This window comes from Meriones unguiculatus, chromosome 5, assembly GCF_030254825.1.
Source record: "Meriones unguiculatus strain TT.TT164.6M chromosome 5, Bangor_MerUng_6.1, whole genome shotgun sequence".
Taxonomy (NCBI): Eukaryota; Metazoa; Chordata; class Mammalia; order Rodentia; family Muridae; genus Meriones; species Meriones unguiculatus.
This window is the reverse complement of record NC_083353.1, coordinates 128649176-128668435: the sequence shown is the minus strand read 5'-3', so window position 1 is coordinate 128668435 and position 19260 is coordinate 128649176. Positions and strand designations below refer to the sequence as shown.

At 38.4% G+C, this 19260-nt stretch overlaps 1 protein-coding gene across 27 annotated transcripts in view; it reads left to right on the top strand.

Moving 5' to 3' along the window:
• C2cd5 (C2 calcium dependent domain containing 5) overlaps nucleotides 1-19260 on the top strand; it is a 101059-nt gene that overhangs the window by 26875 nt on the left and 54924 nt on the right. For 7 of the 27 annotated variants that reach the window (XM_060384456.1, XM_060384450.1, XM_060384447.1 and 4 more), the window contains exons 7-10: nucleotides 713-911; nucleotides 5089-5213; nucleotides 11569-11654; nucleotides 18620-18728. In XM_060384456.1, the coding sequence (XP_060240439.1) occupies nucleotides 713-911; nucleotides 5089-5213; nucleotides 11569-11654; nucleotides 18620-18728 (519 nt within the window). Of the gene's footprint in view, nucleotides 1-712; nucleotides 912-5088; nucleotides 5214-6188; nucleotides 6341-9914; nucleotides 10101-11568; nucleotides 11655-12279; nucleotides 12313-18619; nucleotides 18729-19260 lie in introns of those variants that run through there. The other 20 variants (XM_060384436.1, XM_060384439.1, XM_060384438.1 and 17 more) reach the window with 6 other exon arrangements.

Sequence of the window (19260 nt, the reverse complement as noted above, 5' to 3'; positions counted from 1 at the left end):
GAGGCAGGGTCTCTCAATGAACCTGGAGCTCATTAATTGGCCAGAGTGGTTGGCCAGCAAGCCCCAGGAATTCTCCTACCAGTACTTCCACATTACTGGAATTACAGGGCCATGCTGTCAGAGTCGAGATTTTTTGCATATATATATATATATATATATATACACACACACATACATATATATATATCTACTTGTGTGGGTACATGTACCATTGTTTGACTGTCAGAAGACAACTCTCAGGAGTCATTTCTCTCCTTATAAGCTGCAGGTCTGAACTCAGGTCCTCATGCTTGCACAGCAAATACTTGAGTCATTGAATTTTCTCTCTAGTCCCTAGATTGGAGCATATCTTTCTTGCTCATCCAAGTGTCTAACACCTTGGGGAAGAGAATAATGCGGGTATACAGTGCAGAATCCAAAACTGTTTTTTGTTTTTTTGTTTCAGTAGGCACATCAGTGAATGAGTGAGCCTTTATTTACCATACTTTGACTTATGGCCAATAGTATCTTACCTTCGCAAAGTAGAGCCTGGACCAGAAAACCCTTTAGGTTCTCATCACATTCTGAGAATCCGTAATTTTTAAACTTTTTTTTTGTATTGCTATTATATCTTTTTTTTATTATTATTTATTACAATTTGTTCACTATATCCTTTTTAAAAGTATGTAACATGCAGCTATGAAGTTAGAAATGTGTTTCTTTCTTTCTGTAGGGGAATTACAGAGGAAGATTGGCTTGAAAGTACTTGAGATGAGAGGAAACGCAGTTGTTGGGTACTTGCAGTGTTTCGATCTGGAAGGCGAGTCTGGGTTAGTGGTTCGAGCCATAGGAACTGCGTGTACTCTGGATAAATTAAGTAGCCCGGCAGCATTCCTTCCTGCATGTAATTCCCCATCCAAAGAAATGAAGGAGTAAGTATGAATCTGTGAAACTGTTCTCTGGAGGTTTTTGTCTTTTACTTGCAAATTTCATTTGTTCTCACATTTTGGTAGCAGTATTCAACATAGTTTTTACTTGTGTGATTATTCTTAAACTGTTTCAGATCCTTAGACATCATCTCTCTAAAGCACAGACTGAATATTCATGTCGTGTGTGGACTCTGCCTTCCTCTCTAGGAGACGCTTATATCCAACTATGTTTCCTGTTGGCAGGGTGTAAAGACCGCAGCTTGTCTTGTATAGCATCTCAGCCTCCCGTGTCCACCATGTACAGGCAGTTCATGAAAATAAAACATTGGGTCTCATTACATAGTAATACTGGGGTCTTTCTAAGGCAAGGTGGGAAAGCTTCTCCCCACTCTTCTCCTCCCTTTTTTTCTTTCCTTCCTTTCTCTCTCTTCTCTTTTCTTTTTTGAGGTTGGTTCCCACTTTGTTGCCCAGGCTGACCCAAAATTCTTGGGTTCAAGCTATCTTTAGCTTTGCTCAGCATTGTGCATGCTTAAGTAAAGCCAGGTAGTAAATATTTCAGACACTGGCAGTTTAGACTATATTTATAAAACACACACACAGGGGAGAGAGAGAGAGATAAATTGAGGCCTCCTATCCAGTATCAGAGAGAAAAAAAACAAAACAACAACCAAAACTACAAGGAATCCCAGCAAAAGAGTTCCTAGTTCGGATCCCAGGGCATTTAGACTTACAGGTTGTTTGAAAAGTGTGTGCTCAGTGCAGCTAGACACGTCACTGTGGCTGGAATGAAACACCATGACCAAAGCAACTGTGAGAGGAAAGGGTTGTTTGGTTTATATTTCCACAGCACTGTTCATCATTGAAGGAAGTTAGAACAGGAACTCAAACAGGGCAGGAACCTGGAGGCAGGAGCTGATGCAGAGGAATGCTACTTACTGGCTTGCTCCTCGTGGCTTGCTCAGACTGCTTTCTTATGGAACCCAGGACCACCAGCCCTGGGGTGGCATCACCCAGAATGGACTTTTCCATTTGTCACTAATTAAGAAAATGCTCTCCAGGCTTGCCTACAGGCTGATTTTATGGAGGCATCTTTCTCAGCTGAGGTTCCCTCTTCTCAGATGACTGTAGTTTGTGTCAAGTTGACATAAAACTAGCCAGTATATCTAGTAAGGCTTGCGTCTGTGATTTACTTGACCTGTGTTTTTTCAGTTATATCAAGGGTAGATTCTGGGCATGGTTCTTGGAGGATAGCTTGGGCATCCCAGATCAGAAAATATGAAATCTGCAATACTCTAAAATTGGAAACACTGAGTACCAGTCCTCAAGAGCCTTGGTTTTAGAGCATTTAGGTCTTGGGTTTTAAGTGCTCAACTGATGCAGTCTCCTCAATATTCTGAAATTTGAGAAGCTTGACACTCTTATTTTCAAATATTTCAGAGAAGTGCTCTTCTGAACTGTCAGTGGAGAATATTTGAATGATTTTTTTTTTTTCTGTTGTAATTGTGTTGAAAGTCTTGCTGGGGAGCAGAGATGCGGACTAATCTGTGTAACTGGAACAACTCTGTGCAAGTAGAGTAACATTTGTTCCAGGCAAGATGCCACCAGTACTCCCATAAGAACCAGTGATCTAGAGGTAGTTCCAGGCTGAGGAAATTGTGTGCCCTGGTAGGACAGGTAGCTAATTTAACATTTGATGGTGCCTCTCTGTAAGTCCACCATTGTAGCAGTGCATGAACTCGTGAGTGTTTTTGTGTTCCAGCTTCATTGACAGAGCAGGTGGCTGGTAGATGCAGCCTCAGGATGTCGTCTGCTAGCTTTTTCTACTTTAGATTATCAGCATCATATTTCTGTAGATGAAGAATCTAATCCATTTCTTAGTTCAGAGTAGTCAGCAGAAGGCAAGTGGGAATGATCCTAATTCTCAAGAAAAGGGTTTTCCCATGATCTTTTTTAAAAACAAAATTTTCTTTATCTTGAGCATAGACTTATTTAGTTTCCTCTTTTGCTGGTCTTTAGTTATTTGGATTAAATTCAGCTCACAAGATTTAGTACAGTAGTAGCAAGTTTTATTTGGAAAGGTACTTACAAATGAAATGAATTGAAAGGTTGTACCCTCAGTTTGCTTTATGTTCCATTAAAAATTAGTCCTAAGGCTGAGGATGTTGCTCAGTGGTATGGAGAGTATGTGTCTAACATAAATGAGGCCCTGGATGTGTTCATGATTCTGTAATAAAATGCATAAATAAAATGTGTACTGCAAAAATATGAACATTCAGCTGATACAGTAGAGTTAGATTGCACATAGATTCAGACCCTGCCCCCCTTTCCATAGTAAGTTTAATTAAAGTCTTGTTTTTTGAAGCCAGTTGCCATGGTACATGCTTGTAGTCTCAATATTTGAGGGGCTGAGAGGCAGGAGGCTCTCAAAGTTGAGGCCAGCCTGGGATACTTCATAAGATTCTGCCTCTAAGTAAATAAACATATACATATATACATACATACAAGACATGAGTCAGTCACGTGCAATGATCTAGTTTTACTTACACCCCAAGAGTCCAGGCTTCTGCAGGTACAAGTAATCTGTACACTGAGGTTCTGAGTGAAAAGAAAGTGTTTCACTTGGTGGACCTTAGAGAGAGACAACAGGGTTATGTTTCAAGTACATTCGTGAGGAGACGTTCAGTAAACCCTGGTGGTATTGTATTCCTCCTTTTCCATCACAGCCATTTACTTTAACTGGTGAGCTGTATTGTGAACTGTTCTACCCTGCATTGGTAGGGTATTTGGAAGGCATCTTAAAATGTAGATGTGTTTAGAAAGCCCCTCAGGATGTAGGCTACTCTGTTTGGTATAAGGAATCAGTTTGGGTGACGTGTTAACATTCATTATGATTTAGCTTATTATCACTAATCTAGTCTTTGGTTATTGCATAACATTACTGGTTGTAGAATTTGGATACTGGATTTAATAGGTTACCTGAATGAATGAATGAATGAATGAATGAATGATTAGAATGGATAGGATGGATTTAACACTGGAAATCATTATTTTGAGGCAAACTTTCATACAAGGAGACTGGTGGAACTCAGAATACATCACAGTAGTGCTCCATTATATTTGAACTTGGATTTGATGTCACACTTAGAAATTTTGCAGTGTTCATAATATTTTACCTGCATTAATGAATGACATGTGAGCTCTCTGTAAGTCTCTTTCTCTCTCTTAGCTATTGTATGAAAATCAGATCCCTTTGATTTTCCTCACTGAGCTCTCTCCTCGTGGTGATTTTCCACTGCTCTATACACAGATGCTTTGTGAGGGCCTTAAGTGTGATCTCTTGTGTGCACAGAACTGCGTTGTAGACCTTTTAAGTTGAAGAATTTGAAGGCCCTTTCTCACTTTAGAAGAAGAAGACCCCACTCACTTCGTTGTCTGTATAAAACAGAGCACCTCTAAGAGGCTTACTGCGTCAGTCCTCCAAAGCACATTTTAGATTTCTGTTACGTACAGCAGCAGAGCATCTGTCCTGCGTGACTTTGCAGCCATGTTCCCTTGCTGTCTAGGGCTGGGTTAGCCTGGATGTGCAACATGTGGTATGTTGTAGGTTGAGCTGCACCTGTTCATGCCCAGTCACTTCCTGCTCTTCTGCTCCTGCTGCTCATTCTCATGTTCTTAAGTACCTCAGCCATGAAAGTATGGTTATAGAAGCATAAATAACTGCTAAACGTTCTTCATAGAAAGATACAAGTAACTGTATAAGCAACTCATATCTTAGTTTTAAAGAACATGACATCTCTATATCTGACTTTTCACTTTTATGGGTGTTTCCTCCCATAAATATAATAGCAAGTCCTGTTTTGGTGAAAATGCAAGCAAGTATGTTAAAAGAAAATCTTAATATTCAAGTCTTAGTAGTCTTTCTTAGTTCTGATGACAATTATGCTTTCTATTTTCTTACAGTTCTTGATATATTAATCTGATCCTTTAAAATTATACTTATATCCTAACATTAATTGTTAGCTATTCTTTTTTTTTAATTTCTACTTTTTGCATGCTAGGAATTAAAAAAATAAGTGTTTTCCCTTAACAAAAGCTCCTTTGAAATAATTTTAACATAATTTTTGCAATCTGTTGTGTGTATTGTTTTCTTTTCTTCCACTTTGACCACAAATTCCTTCAGGTCTCCGCTGGTTCATCCTCCAAGCCATGGATGCCGCTCGACTCACAACAGCCCAATTCACACTGCTACTGGCTCACGACTTACTCAGAACTTCTCTGTGTCTGTTCCCACTCTCATCTATACTGGTACGAGACTGCTCAGACGCCAGAGCTGGGGAGAGGCAGGCCACGGGCAGAGTGGCTGCAGAGGCAGGCAGGCAGGTAGTGTAGGCAGGTACCACAGTCTTTACTTCTTCCCTTTCTTACTTCAAATCCAGCTTCAGTGAAGGACTTCTGTTTAGCTGACATGAAGGCTCTGACTATGGAAGTGAAGGTGTTTTTCCAGCTTCCAAAGTGTCTTCCACAGATCCTCTTAGAGCCCTATGATTTTTGCTTATTGCATTCTGAGAACCCTCCAGTTGTATTTATGTGAATATCTCTATATTTTTTTAGAATTGAAATTGATACACTTCTAAGTGAAGTAGACACCCAACACTTTGATTGGCTTATTTATGTGCAAAATCTTTAGGGTTTTGAAACAATAGGGGCTGTTTCAGTCTGTGGAAGAGAGCTATTGGGAAACAGGTAAGCAACTGTTCGCGTTCTACGCAGTGTTTCTGTGTAGATCTACTTACTGTCCTTCTTGCTGTGTTTTTAGCTGTGGCACTCTGCTGCTATAGGATAAGGAAACAGTTTTTTCTTTCGGAGATACTTTTGTGTGTGTAAATATGAAGACAGTTATGGATATTTCCACACACCATTTGTGGCCATCATTTTCTTTTGTAACTTACAAAAAACATTTATTTGAAATATTTTGTCATTTGTTTATTCTTTTTATTTCTCCTTTTAATATATATTTTTTAAAATCCCCATCAGTCTACCATTTCATGCTTCTTTGCTTTTCCACTTGGCTTATTAACTGTTTCAGTGCAGATAATCTTTATCTGGAGAATGATGAATGGGTACACAGCAGTGTGTTGTTCTTGGCCGCATTCCCAGCTCCACACTTAAGAAGTGACTGCCGGCCCCGCCCCAGATCTTTCCTGATGTTTGGATCATGCTGCCAACTGTCACACCCTTCGGCACATGATTGCTTAATATGTCTCCACCTTCTTCTGGCAGGACTCCCTTCAATGAGGACCCCAATCCCAATACTCACTCATCAGGACCCTCAACCCCTCTGAAAAACCAAACCTATTCCTTTTCACCTTCCAAGTCCTACAGTCGACAGTCCTCTTCTTCTGACACAGATTTGAGTTTGACACCCAAGACGGGTAAGGCGCTTCCACCCACCTTTTGTTTTTCCTTTTAAAACTTGTTTCTGTTTCTTGTTAGCTTCCCATCCAAATCTTTCCTCCTGTTTTTGCATTTAAGTTAAAAGTTAATGTGAATGCTAATTAATTCAGTTGTTAAACTTATTTTTTTTTAAGAGACACTTTTGTTTGGAGAATGACATTTTAATTAATTTAATTATTGTTGCTATCAAGTCCGTAATTTATTTTTGGGTGTTGACATTTTTCATTTCATGTTCAGGTCAGGAGGAATGCCATTTTAAAGCATTTGCATAGTAACCCTAGTTAGTGGTTTGCAATCAAATTGCGGTTTTGAAACATAATTCGTCTTGAGCATATGATTAATTTATTTCTTACTTGTTCTTATTTCAGAACTTAGTTCTGTGCTTTTATTATGGAAATAGTTCAGAACTGGAATGGTAGTGTAGCATTACAGGGGTCTTTTCATCTGCTTTTTGGCGTAAGGTTAGCTCAGTGTAGTGTCCTTTGTTTAACTGGAAAATAGAAAACGAATCCAAAAAGAGAAAATGACATTGGTCACATCTATTTGTTAATTTGTTTTCATGCTAACTTAAAATATAATGTAAATACTGATTTTTTTCAGTTATTAAAGTTAATTTTTATAGAGGGATTATTTGTTTGCAGATTGGCATTTTAACTAGCTAGTCATTCTTGATACTGAGTTTGTAGGCTCAGTTGTGCTAGTCTTGCTCTCCAGGTTGAAACTTCAGCTTAAATTTCCTAATCCTTGAATAGTTTTCAATTTATTAAATTTATAATTTTCCCTCCCCTGTTTGTATTATGAATAATTTCTGGTTTTTGTTAATGGTTTTTGATAAAACATTGATAAAAGATTAAATTAGCTTCTTCCTAAGAGAAAATTAAATTATTTAAATAATTTTTAAGGAAAGATTGAAAATGTAAAGATTTACTATTTCTAATATCTTAAATACTATTTTTAGCAGTTTTTCTATCAGATTGATTAAAACAGTTTTTGTTTCTATTATTTTGAATTCATCATTTTTAATAACCTCAGATTTTGTGAAAACAATCAAAACAATCTTACCTATAAAGCAGTGTTATTCATTATAGACTTAATTTCTTTTTTTTTTTCTTATAAGTATGGTCACAGACTATAAATACTATAAACACCTATTTGTTTTTATTACCATCTCTGCCATGCTGCTCTAACAATTAATTTTGATAACTTTATTTACGTTAAGTATACGCTCAGTCTTAACATATTAAACCAAGTATAGGTCAGAAATCCTCGAGAAAAGATTACACCTGTCCCCAGTGCAGGCAGACATTTCTTTTTATTATTGCCTACATGCTACAGCGTTAGAACTTCTCTAGCTTAGCATGTGCATTGTATTAGGTATTATAAGTAATGTAAGGATGATTTAAAATAGACAGGACGATATACACAGGTTATTTGCAGATAATACCCCTATTATATAAGGAACTGTAGTGTTTGTGATTTTTATTCCTGGGACAGTAGTGATGGTGGTCCCAGTAGCAGTCCTCTACAGTACTGAAGGCCCACTATATATAATTAGGAGTAACAGTTAAAAATAGTATTTTGTAGCGATGGTGGTCCCAGTAACAGTCCTCTACAGTACTGAAGGCCCACTATATATAATTAGGAGTAACAGTTAAAAATAGTATTTTGTAGCGATAGTGGTCCCAGTAACAGTCCTCTACAGTACTGAAGGCCCACTATATATAATTAGGAGTAACAGTTAAAAATAGTATTTTGTAGCGATGGGCACTTTTGAATGTGGCATTTTAACAGTTTGTGCCATAAAAATTGAACCATTCAAACTTGTAATAAAATTTTTTAAAGTAATAATGTTTTTATCATTGACATAAATAATAAAGTCATGGCCTTAATGTTCATAACAGTCAGAACAAGATAGACTTAGGATAGTCTTGTCTCCTCTGCTCCCCCTTTTATTGGCACTGGACATGATACCCAGTACATCATGCATGCATGCATGCTGGGCAAACACTCTATGTCTCAGCTTCATCCCCAGCTCTTGGATGCTTTTGGAGACCAAATCTTGCTAAGTTGTTGAGGCTGTTCTCTGCCTTGTGAGCTGCAGCAGTCACATTAACTGCTCAGTGCCGCTGAGACTTTAGGTGTGCGCCCTCATGAACAGTGAGATCTAACAGTAGTTTGAGCATTGGTCTGCTCACTGTTCTAGGCTACTTTTCAGTACATTTACTGAAAAGTTATTTCTTATCATATCACAGATAAAGTGTAGAAAGTATTTTCTTGGCCTTTTTGTTTCTTAATTCCCACAGAAGGACAGACCTACTGATTTTGTAATCCTAAGTGACGGAAGCAGATCTCAAGCTTTCTGGCTGGCACCAGCTCTGCTAGCAGTGACTTGTAGTACTGGTTCTTAAAACCTTGCTTACAAGCCGTGTGGTATTCCGACATATTTACTTGCAAGTGCTTCATTTTGTTGTCTGCCTTGGTAGCACAGGACTTCTCATTTATGAAGTGGCAGAATCACGTTCCAAAACTTCTAAAGCTGAGACCCAGTGCATACTTTTCTCTGCTTCCATCAATCTTCTGAGAAATAGTGGAATAAGCTGATGATTATTAACTTATTTATAAACTGAGAAGTCAGAAGTCGAGCAGGGGTAATAAAGAGTGACCTGAGAAAGTTATTTTTCTGTTTATAATAAAATCTTTTTTTGTTAGTTTTCTTAATTTTTAAAATTTTATTAGGTTCTAATTTTTTAAAATGAGACTTTAAAAAATATTTCTCTCAAGTTCTCAATAGGAATGGAATTTTGGAATGCTGGTGTAGATGTATGGCAGGTTTACACACTCGATTTAGGCTAATTTTACTTTCGTAGGCAGGCTGGCTGTATATATTTCTTAAAATCCATAGGTTATTTGACATTTATATGCAAATCTCTCTAAATAGTACTATGATCAGATTAAAGTATGAAAAATTTTAGAGAAAAAGTAAAAGGATTAATGTATACCTTAAAACTGGTGAGAAAAAAATTGGCTACTTTGAATTCAAAATTCAGAACTTTGTTTTTAATGAGTATCCCATTAATACAAAAATACGCAGTGTTTTAGCTAGTAACATTTGAAGGTATCAAACTTTTGTACTTTAAGTGTGATTGAAGCAACCACTTTCTTGCCATAACACTGGAGTGGTGTTTTTCAACCATGCAAGTTCTTAAACATATAGCCAACCAACCAAAATTGGTGGGCAATTTAAGTATTTGAAGAAGTCAGTTAAAAGTGATATAAATGGCAAAAATATCTTGCTAGTTATCTAAAGTTGTTTTTTTTTTTTTTCTTTTAATGACTGTAGAATTTGAAAGGGCTTTGTTAATTTAGAAGATATCTTTGGTTTGAATTATATTGGCTAGGGGCTCTGGGATGGGTGGTGTTCTTACGCTTGGTGTTAATTTGTGTGCATTTGAAATCCATTTTGACTGTTATGTTTTGCTTCGTCATTGCTTTCCTTCTCCTGCATTTTCTGATCATCTTCTGAATCTGCATCTTTGCTACTTTCCTCCACAGCACCTTACCCACAGGGGCCTGGGATGTACCTGTGTCCTAGCTCCACTCCCCTCTCTTGTGGTTCCCTTCACCTTAAGTCCCGCCTCCTCTCGGAATCTAGCCTTACCCCTCATCACTCTAGCCTTGTCAGCCCCGTTCTGAGGAAAAGTGTTTCTTTCAGTGAAGAGCTGTTCCTGGCTGCTTCTGGTAGGATCACATTATGTCAGCTTTTTTAATCCCTTTATTTTAAATCATCTTTGAAAACATTATTTTATACCATAGCAAATGATTGTGTGCTTTATATGTCTATTAGTGATTTATTGACAGAGTTAATCAGAATTACAAGGATGTCATTGGAAGTTGATTGATAATTATTAGTATTCACTAAACTTTATATTTAAAAAAATGTTTGTCTCAGGATGTGGATGTTTATTCTATCAGTACCTAGGTTCTCATTCAAGTGTCTGCTGTAGATGCTTTGCTCCCCTCTCTCCATACCTGCTCCATCCACATCAGACCTATGCCATCCTGTTGCTAAACCATAAGGCTACATGAGAAAATTATTCTGTTTGAACCAGTTTAAGTCTCATTTTGGTGGTGTTCTTTTATTATACATTTTTTTCTATCCACTACATTAATCAAGTTATTCTGCCATGTTTTCTGGTACTTTTAGTTATCACTGCAAACTTACCTTTTATTTTGTGACTTTTAATATGCTTCATATAAAGATCTTAGTTTTATTTCCAGTTAGCATTGTATAGTCTCTAAAAATGTTAAGATTACTATAAGAAAAACAGAATGGAATGGGACTACACACATGCTAACCCTTGTTTCCTTATCCGAGAACAGCTAAAAATGTAAATGTGAAGTAGCTCCTTCCTGAGGCACTGCAGTGAACTTGACTGTGTGCATCTTTAGTGTGGAGAGGGCGGGGTTCACCCTCGTGTGCACAGAACTAGCTTTTCAGCCATCCCATCTCCATACAAGTCTTGGGTCATATTTGTTCTTGTGCTGCTGTCAAAACAACAACAACAAAATGCTAGGGAATGAAATGTAAAATTTATCTTTAAAATACATCTAAGAGTGAGGAAATAGAATTCTTTCATCCATGACTATGTATATTTGTGATGTGTTTTCACATGTGTGAGGTTTTTTCCCCCAGAAACTGTGTTGATTTTTGCTACTGAGCACACTATTGTGGTGTGCCATCAGGTTGAGAGGTCGGCGTCAGCAGAGAGTAAACTTCGTTCTGAATGCTGACTCCGTGCTCTGTAGCTCTCCTGTGGTATTACTTTACATGAACAGTTGTGTGCTTTTCCTCCGTATTTCACCAGATAGTTGGTGTGTATAAATTGTTAGCATAGGAATCTTTTTTCTTTTGATTATTTTTATTAAGTCTCAACTTTTAAATATTGAATGTTATCAAAGATTTGTTACCTTGTTTAAATATTCTTATTAGAATAAATTGATTCTAAAACTAGCTGTGACCAGAACTTTGATGTCTTGCTTTAAAGAAAGTCTTAGTATAGTAGAATAAAATATATGTGTTAAGTACCATCTAAAAATATGTTAAATGTATAAATCATTTTGAGTCATGCTATTTATGAAGATGAACGCAGTTGAGCTTGCTGTTCATAGTTGTTGTTGGTTGTTGCTTACATGTGATGTCCTGTAGGAATGGGCAGTGGTAGTGCTGGAAAAGAAGGGGGGCCCTTTAAAGCTCTTTTACGACAACAGACTCAGTCGGCGTTGGAACAGCGGGTAAGATTCGACTTTTCTATGCTTGCACTGTCACTGGCCTTGTCTTACTGTGCTCCCGTGTGCTTAAAAACTCAAAGGGTGTTTTTCATCATATCTGTAATGTTGCAGTTTTAAAGTTCAAATATATTTAAGATACCAAAGTAATTTATTCACCAATATTTACTTTTAGTTTGGAAAAATTCTTCAAGTTTTTTTTTTTTTTTTTTTTGTTTTTTTGTTTTGTGTTCCAATCCTTAATTTAAAATATTTCTTTTGGAAATACTCATTGAATGCTGAAGTCATTTCTATTCTTCATTGAAGTTATAGTATGGTTAATATGTTTATATGCTTAACTTTTAAGAAAATGGTTAATATTTTTACAGAAAAACATTTCAAACATTACATTAAAATAGTGCTTTAGTATATTAACATTTATCTGCTGACATTTTTATCATTGGCTTGTTTATTAGATATAAGAGACACATAGTTTATCTCTCTGAAGATTAAATTTAATAGAGTAACTGTCTAGTACAATATACTTATTTTAATTATCATGTATAATGCTTAGTTAATTTGTTGAGTGGGAAACTGAGTCTAGTTTTTGGATGATTTTTCTCTCTCTCTCTTTATAAACGTCATTGCTAAGGGAGGATCGCCTCATAGGTTCTGTAGAAGGCGGGTATGTTTCTGATTGTGTGAGAGCCTGTTCCTCTGTTAGAAGCTTCTCTACTTTTGATCTTGTCCATTTAAGTTTTATTTAAGCTGTTAACAAATGTTGCTGGCGTTGTTCTGACCTTGGTGCTGTGAGGCTCATGCTCTTTTCTGCTAATGTAGTGCATGGCTCCATGTGTCCTGCCCTGTGCTTCACAGAGCTCCACAGCTTTCTCTGTGTCTGCTTTGGAAGCTATAAGCACTTAGGGAATTTGGTTCTCTGTGTTCATTTTGTACCAGCACTTGGGAGAGAACAGAGGTAAGACATAGTGAACACCATAAAAGCCATACCTCCTATCTGCAGTTTGTTTCTGAGAATAGTTTTTTTTTTCAGATTCTGTGACTGAAGACAGTTAAGTTTATTCCTTAAGCTATTTTTCCTTATGCTTCATATATATGCACATATATGTATATGTGTGTGTATATATATATATATGCACACACATATTACATACATACCATTTACCTTTTGGACAAGGGTAGAGAGAGCAGAGCTGAAGCATAGTAACAAGTTGAGCTCTACTTTGGTCTGTTGAAGTACTTGGGATTGAACCCAGGACCCTGTATATAGACAAGTACCTTCCTACTGAGCTGTGTCCCCAGCGCCCAGCCCCCAGTTCTTTGTTTTATACACCACTAAACTGCATTTGCTTTTCAGCCACTCTTACCTTTTCAACAGCTACCACCAAAGGCTCACCTAAACAGTCACTTAGTGAACTAAAACCAAACACAGCCAAAGATTAGATTAGAACTGTAGAGAAGAGGGTCACAGTGGAGGTGGAGGTATCTGTTTACCATGCTTTAGACCAGAATAGTTTTGTCTTTGCCTTTTCCCATTTTTAATCTGATTGGTTGATGAACTGAGTGCACTGGAAATGAGGCGGTGTGAAGTGTTGGTGGCTTTGCTGTGTGCAACAGACCTTTGCAGCCATTTCATGGGAAAATACTAAAATCATTTTGGAGTGGGTTCAGATAAAATTTGTGGGGTTTGTTTTGTTTTTGTTTTTTTGAGATGATATCTAATTTGTAGCCCAGGCTAACATGGATGACTATGTAGTTCAGGCTAGCCCTAATATCATGATCATATTGCTTCAGCCTTGCCAATGCTGGAATTACAATGCCCAGGTAAAAGTTGTGTGTATGTGTGTAATGCTTTAAATTGAAATAGAACTTCATCATTTTCTACCCTTCTTTTTCTTCCCCCCAGCTCTTCTCATGTCCACCCACTCTCAAGTTGATAGCCTCTTTTAAAAAATCATTATTATATAGAGACATATGTATATGAATGCAAACATATGTAAGTACAACCTGCTGAGTTTGTTTTTGTTGCTTGTATACATATGGTTTCAGGGTTGACTACTCTGTCTTGGACATCCAATAAGTTGGCTCATCCCTGGGAGAAACTAATTCTTTTTAGTTGCTTGTGGTTCTTTGTTTTAGGGTAGGACATCATGAAATTTTATCCTTCTGTGTTGGCATGTTCACTGATGTTGCCATTGTTCTGGCTTGCTTATGCAGCCATTTCTAAGAGTGTTTCACAGCAGACTTTTTGATATTCTGGCCTTTACAGTCATTCAGTCCCCTTTCTGCAGAGATTCTCTTGAGTTATAGGTGCAGGGGCTCTGATGTAGATGTTTCTTTTGGGGTCGGGCTCTCCATGATCCTTGATTCCTATGTTGAGTCCAGTTGTGGTTTTCTGTGATGGTATCCGTTTGATGTAAGGGGAGGCTTCGTTGCTGAGGAGTGGTAGCTGCACTTCTGTGTATAAGGATATGGTTTTTAGGTTGTGCTGGTTTAATAATGTAGTCACGGTAGGTTTTTTCCTAATATCCATGACCTCACTAGCTAGGACGCTTTGATTTAAATATAACTTCCCTCCTCTTAAGTGGGCTTTAAGTCCGTTTAGACAGCCGTTGGTTACCACAACCATGTGAGTGTCACATGGAGGGCCTTTAGGATATCTTGCACCCTGTTCATTGTTACAGTTCATAGGTGTTGCAGCTGGGTAGGACTATTTAATTTTATCCCTCTCTTGGTACCTTGCATTATATTTTCTGGTACATTGGAGGCTAGATCGTGGGAAAAAGTGCTTTCAGATGCAGCTCAAATCATCCGAGTCTTGTGTTCTAAGTGTGTGGTGTCTTTAGTACTAGGGGCCATCCTTGACCTCCCAGAGACAACCAAGGCATATACTGATAGCGTATATTGCCTTAGGAGTCACTTAGTCTGCCTGACCAACTGTTTGAAAGGTTTCTCAGGTCTGGTACTGGGGTTTTTGTTAGTTTCTCGTTATAGGGGGCATTGTTAGTCCAAGTGTCTTATCTTCCTTTAAGCTGTTTGTGAGTGTGCGTGTGTGTACACATATATGCACTTATATGCATTGCTTATAGTTTTAAGTAAATATAAAACGATTTCTTGAAGGTTTATCAACTCATGGTAGCCTTGGTGTTTCCTCTCCTTGTCCATGTATTTTGACTTCTGGAGCTTATCCATGTTCTTCTGGAGTTGGAGTCTGCTCCTGTTTTCTGTTTCTCACTTCATATTTCTTAACAACCCTCCCCTGCCACCACCATCCTGCACTCATGGTCCCTTTATACTTTCTTGGTCTCTGTGGTTACTCTATGTTGTATATTCACATCAGTGCATCTGAAGATTTAAGGCTAGGAATGTCAGATGAGTGAGAACATACAGGGCTTTTTCTTTTTGCTTTTTTTTTTAAGACAGGATCTCATGTAGCCTGTGAACTAATTGTGTAATGAAGGTGAACTCCTGATCCTCCTGCTTCTGCCTTTTTGTTTGCTTGTTTTTTTTATTTTATGTTTTGATACAGGGTCTCTTTACATAGTCATGGCTGTCCTGGGATTCACTATGTAGACCAGGCTGACCCTGAACTCACAGAGATCTGCCTGCCTCTGCCTTCCAAGTGCTAGGATTAAAGGTGTGTGCCACCGTACCTGGCCCATGCCTCTACCGCTTAAGTGCTGGGGTTATAGGCGTGTGCCACAACATTTGACCAGATTTGCATTTCTGAATGTGATTCTGTTGTTGTTGTTGAGATACAATGTCATGTAGCAGAGGGTGGCCTCAAACGTACTATGTAGTTAAAAATGACTGTCACCTCTCAACTCCTGGGAATATAGGCATCCGCCAATGCACTGGGCTTCTGTACTTTGGAAACTGTGTTCTGTTACATTTTAAAATTTATTTTGTGTGGGAAGGCAAGCATGTGGGCACTTAAATTCTGTGGTGCACGTGTGGAGGCCAGGGGACACCTCATAGAAGTGACTTTACTCCTTGTACCGTGCAGGTCCGCTGGACTCAGGGTGTCAGGCTGGACAGTATGCGCTACACCTGCTATGCCCTCTTGCTGGCCTCTTATGTGCTTTTAAACATTTAAAAATCTTGGACATTGGATATATTTTACTAGATGGTCTTCATCAGATTAAAAGCAAACAGCTTTCATGTGTAATTATGTAAAACCTAATGTGTAGCTGTCATGGTTTTGCATCTGTACAACTCTTCATGCTGTAGTAGACCCTCCAATCTCCCCGTGCTCAGAAGAAGCAGCAAAACAGCAGTGTCTTTTACTTTTCCAGTCACCTCTGGCTGCTGTTAATAGCACCTTCGTTTAGGAAAAAAGACAGTAAGTTCTGTGCAGGTGTGCATGAACACATCTGTTCGAGGATCTACTTATAAAAAAATACTTGGTTTAAAAAGTATTCACATCAGCTTTTAGTTGTGTATGTTTTCTTAGTTAAGAAAGCTGGAGCTGAGTGCTGAGGCACATATCTGCAGTACCAGCGCCTGGAGGCTGAGGCTGGTGGACTTTAAGTTTAAGATCAGCCTGGACTACATGGGGAAAAGGAAAAAGAAGGAAATGAGACAAAAAGTAAAGGAGAGAGCCTAGTGAACATAGGGATATTTTGGAGAAATTAACTTTTATTATCTTAAGCTAACATTCACACATTGAAATCAGGGTATACTCGGACTGATCTTGGGGAAGCTGTCCTTTTCAGCTCTGTAAATTCAACAGGTGTAATGTACAATTGTAAATAAAATCAGCTTTATAGCTTCTGAACTATATTTGACAAGAATAAGAACGAATATAAGTGATAAGCTTTGTTTCTCAGGAGTGTAGGAATAAAAGGCGCTGCCATCCTCAGCTTTCTGAAGCATGGAGTTATAAAAGCACCTGTCTTGTGGTTAGGGCAGATTTGAAAGTGTCTTCTCAGTACTTAACATAGGCTGTGTCACGGATCAGTATGATGTAGACATGGCCACATTTTACCCGCTGTCAATAACAGCAGTGACTTCTTCAGTTGGAGAACACTTTGCCAATGGAGTTTGGCCCAGATACCACTGATGCTAGCTAGGTGAACCGGGGTCCCGAAAGAGAGGTTTCACCACCACACCAGGCGTTCACCTCTTGCAGCAGCCATTGCTGTTTGTTTTCCTGCTCTGCAGTGCTTTCATTTGAGTCTTTCCTGCTAGTTCCTTTATCAAGTCTCCTGCTCTTCTCCCTCCTCTCCCGTTATTTCCCTTCCCCTCTCCTCTCTCCATCTCATCTATAGATGATCACATTTGGGGTCTTGCACAAAGCTAAGGAGACTCCATACTAAGTTTCTGTCCCTAGGGCTGTCCATTTAGCTTACTTTTTTTTTTTTTTTTACAGTGGTTCTTGTCTTAATATTTAAAGGATGGATGTGTAAACAAGAAGTACATTTTGTTCTTTGGGACCATCATATAGCTTAGATATTTTTAAGGAACTTAAAATGTAATATTCCTAAATTTTGGGGAAAGCCTAGAAAATTTAATAGATCTAACTTACTACATATTAATACGTTAGTCACCTATACATGTCTAATTTAAAATAAAAAAGTTCAGGGAAATATTGACAAATGTCTTATATACCTTTAGCCACTTATTTCCTTCCATATTTCAGTCTAGGTCAAATATAAACAATTTTATAGGCTTTTTACTCTTCTTATACAGTTCATCAGCTCTTGCCCTTATTAAGGTGAAGGTTACTTCAGAGTTCTGGCCAGGTTTGAATGTGTGTTTATATTCACACATTATGTATACTTTTTACGTTTATGCTTTCTGAGGATGCAGGACTGGTCCTCTGCTGGTGATTGCCAAGTTGATCTACCTTATGCACTGTGCTTCAGCAGTCCTGTAGTCTATGTTTTGAGCAGCCAGCTGCTTGTTTGCTGCTTATATATGTGCCTGCTTTTAGCAGTAGCTCTTTTCTTTTGTTTTATTTAATCGCTGTGGCCTAGAAAATGTGGTAATGAGGAATTTTAGAATAACAAGTATTTAGTATCTGTGGCTACTTTATACCAGCATGAGCATCCCCTGTGGAGATACCTTGGGAGTGCAGTGCATGAGTTTAGTACTGGCAGTTTCTTGAGAGCTCTGTTGGGCTATTTCCCAGCTCTAGTCTTGTTGGAAGGAGCTGGGACTGCTGGTAAGTGGCTTGTGGTTAAGAGAGCTACCTTTATCTCACAGCCAGGCAGGTCAGCTGGCAGACACCCTTTCTTTGTATCCACTCTGTCCATTTCAAAAGGCCGGTGTTTGGGCAACCATGGACATTCCCCTCTCCTCCTGGTGCTCTTTCCGTGAGTTCCCTATCTTTTTATTTTTCTTCTGAGTTTTTCATGTCATCCTTATGGCAGAGGGGAGCCACAGAGGAGAAGAACCTGTAAGATTGTGTTGCTCTTGGACTCTTACCATGGACTTTTTTCTTCTGCTTATGGTATACCAGGTGCTTCCATTTGCTTCTGACCACACAGTATTGGCTCTCACTTTAACTAGCTGTTTACTTTTCTCTTTCTCCCTCTACCCATACTGCCTGTCCTTTTACTCCATGTCCCATACTCCCTTTCTCTAGGTCTCTTGTTGCTTGCAGGCCTGGGGAATATTTACCAGTAGCCTGTATTACTTGTATGTGTGAGACATCTCTACAGAAAAATGAATGTGGGTCACCAGGTTGTCCATTCCCATGCCTTGCAGGGAAATGGTCTTTGAGAAGAGAGAAGTATCTTAGTCCTAAGTATCTTAGCTGGGAACTCAGAAAAGATAAGACAGCTTCATTTTGAATGCCACTGCTTATGTAGGGAAATAGAGTTGGAGCTGTGAGTGTCTGGGAAATTTTAATGAAAAATCAGGTCTAGTGTATTTATTTCAGGCCATGCATTTCCTGTGCTAGTATCTGCACGAGCAGAGTCTTTTACTGTGCATGTGGTCATCTTTGTCCTGTATCTTGTCTTCACCAGGAGTTCCCCTTCCTCACCTTGACGGCCTTCCCTCCTGGACTTCTTGTGCATGTGGGTGGTGTTGTCAGTGCACGCTCTGTGAAGCTCTTAGATCGGATCCACAACCCTGGTATGTTTTCTAAAACATTTGATATTACTGCCTTTATTTAAGGTGTGGTTGTGAAGATTGATTGTTGTGAATATTGAAAGCAAATTTAACCTGAAAGGAGAGATGGAAAGAGATTATAACCGGGCATGAGTTACTTTGAAATGTTTTCAGTAATCACAGTTAAAGATAAACTAAAGTAAACTTTAGTTATTTTTAGTGTTCAACAGATGAACACATTTTGATTTATTTTTGACGGAGGTATCATTTTGAGGGGATTATTAATTAATGTTTGAATTAGCTGTTATATTGGTTTAGGGGGATAAGGGATTTTAACTGTTGGCCTTCATGGCATTAGCTTATGTTGTTAATGGTTTTCACTTGCTCATATGGACGAACAAGGAGGAACAGTAGCTCATGTCTTTAAAGCACAGCACTGGAATAATGCAGAAGGCAGGCAGCTGAGTCCTGGCACTTAGGGCTCTGGATTAGAAATATGTAGGTGAGTGTTTTCACTCTACAGCCATCATGATCAGTAATGGTAGCTCCCTTTGTA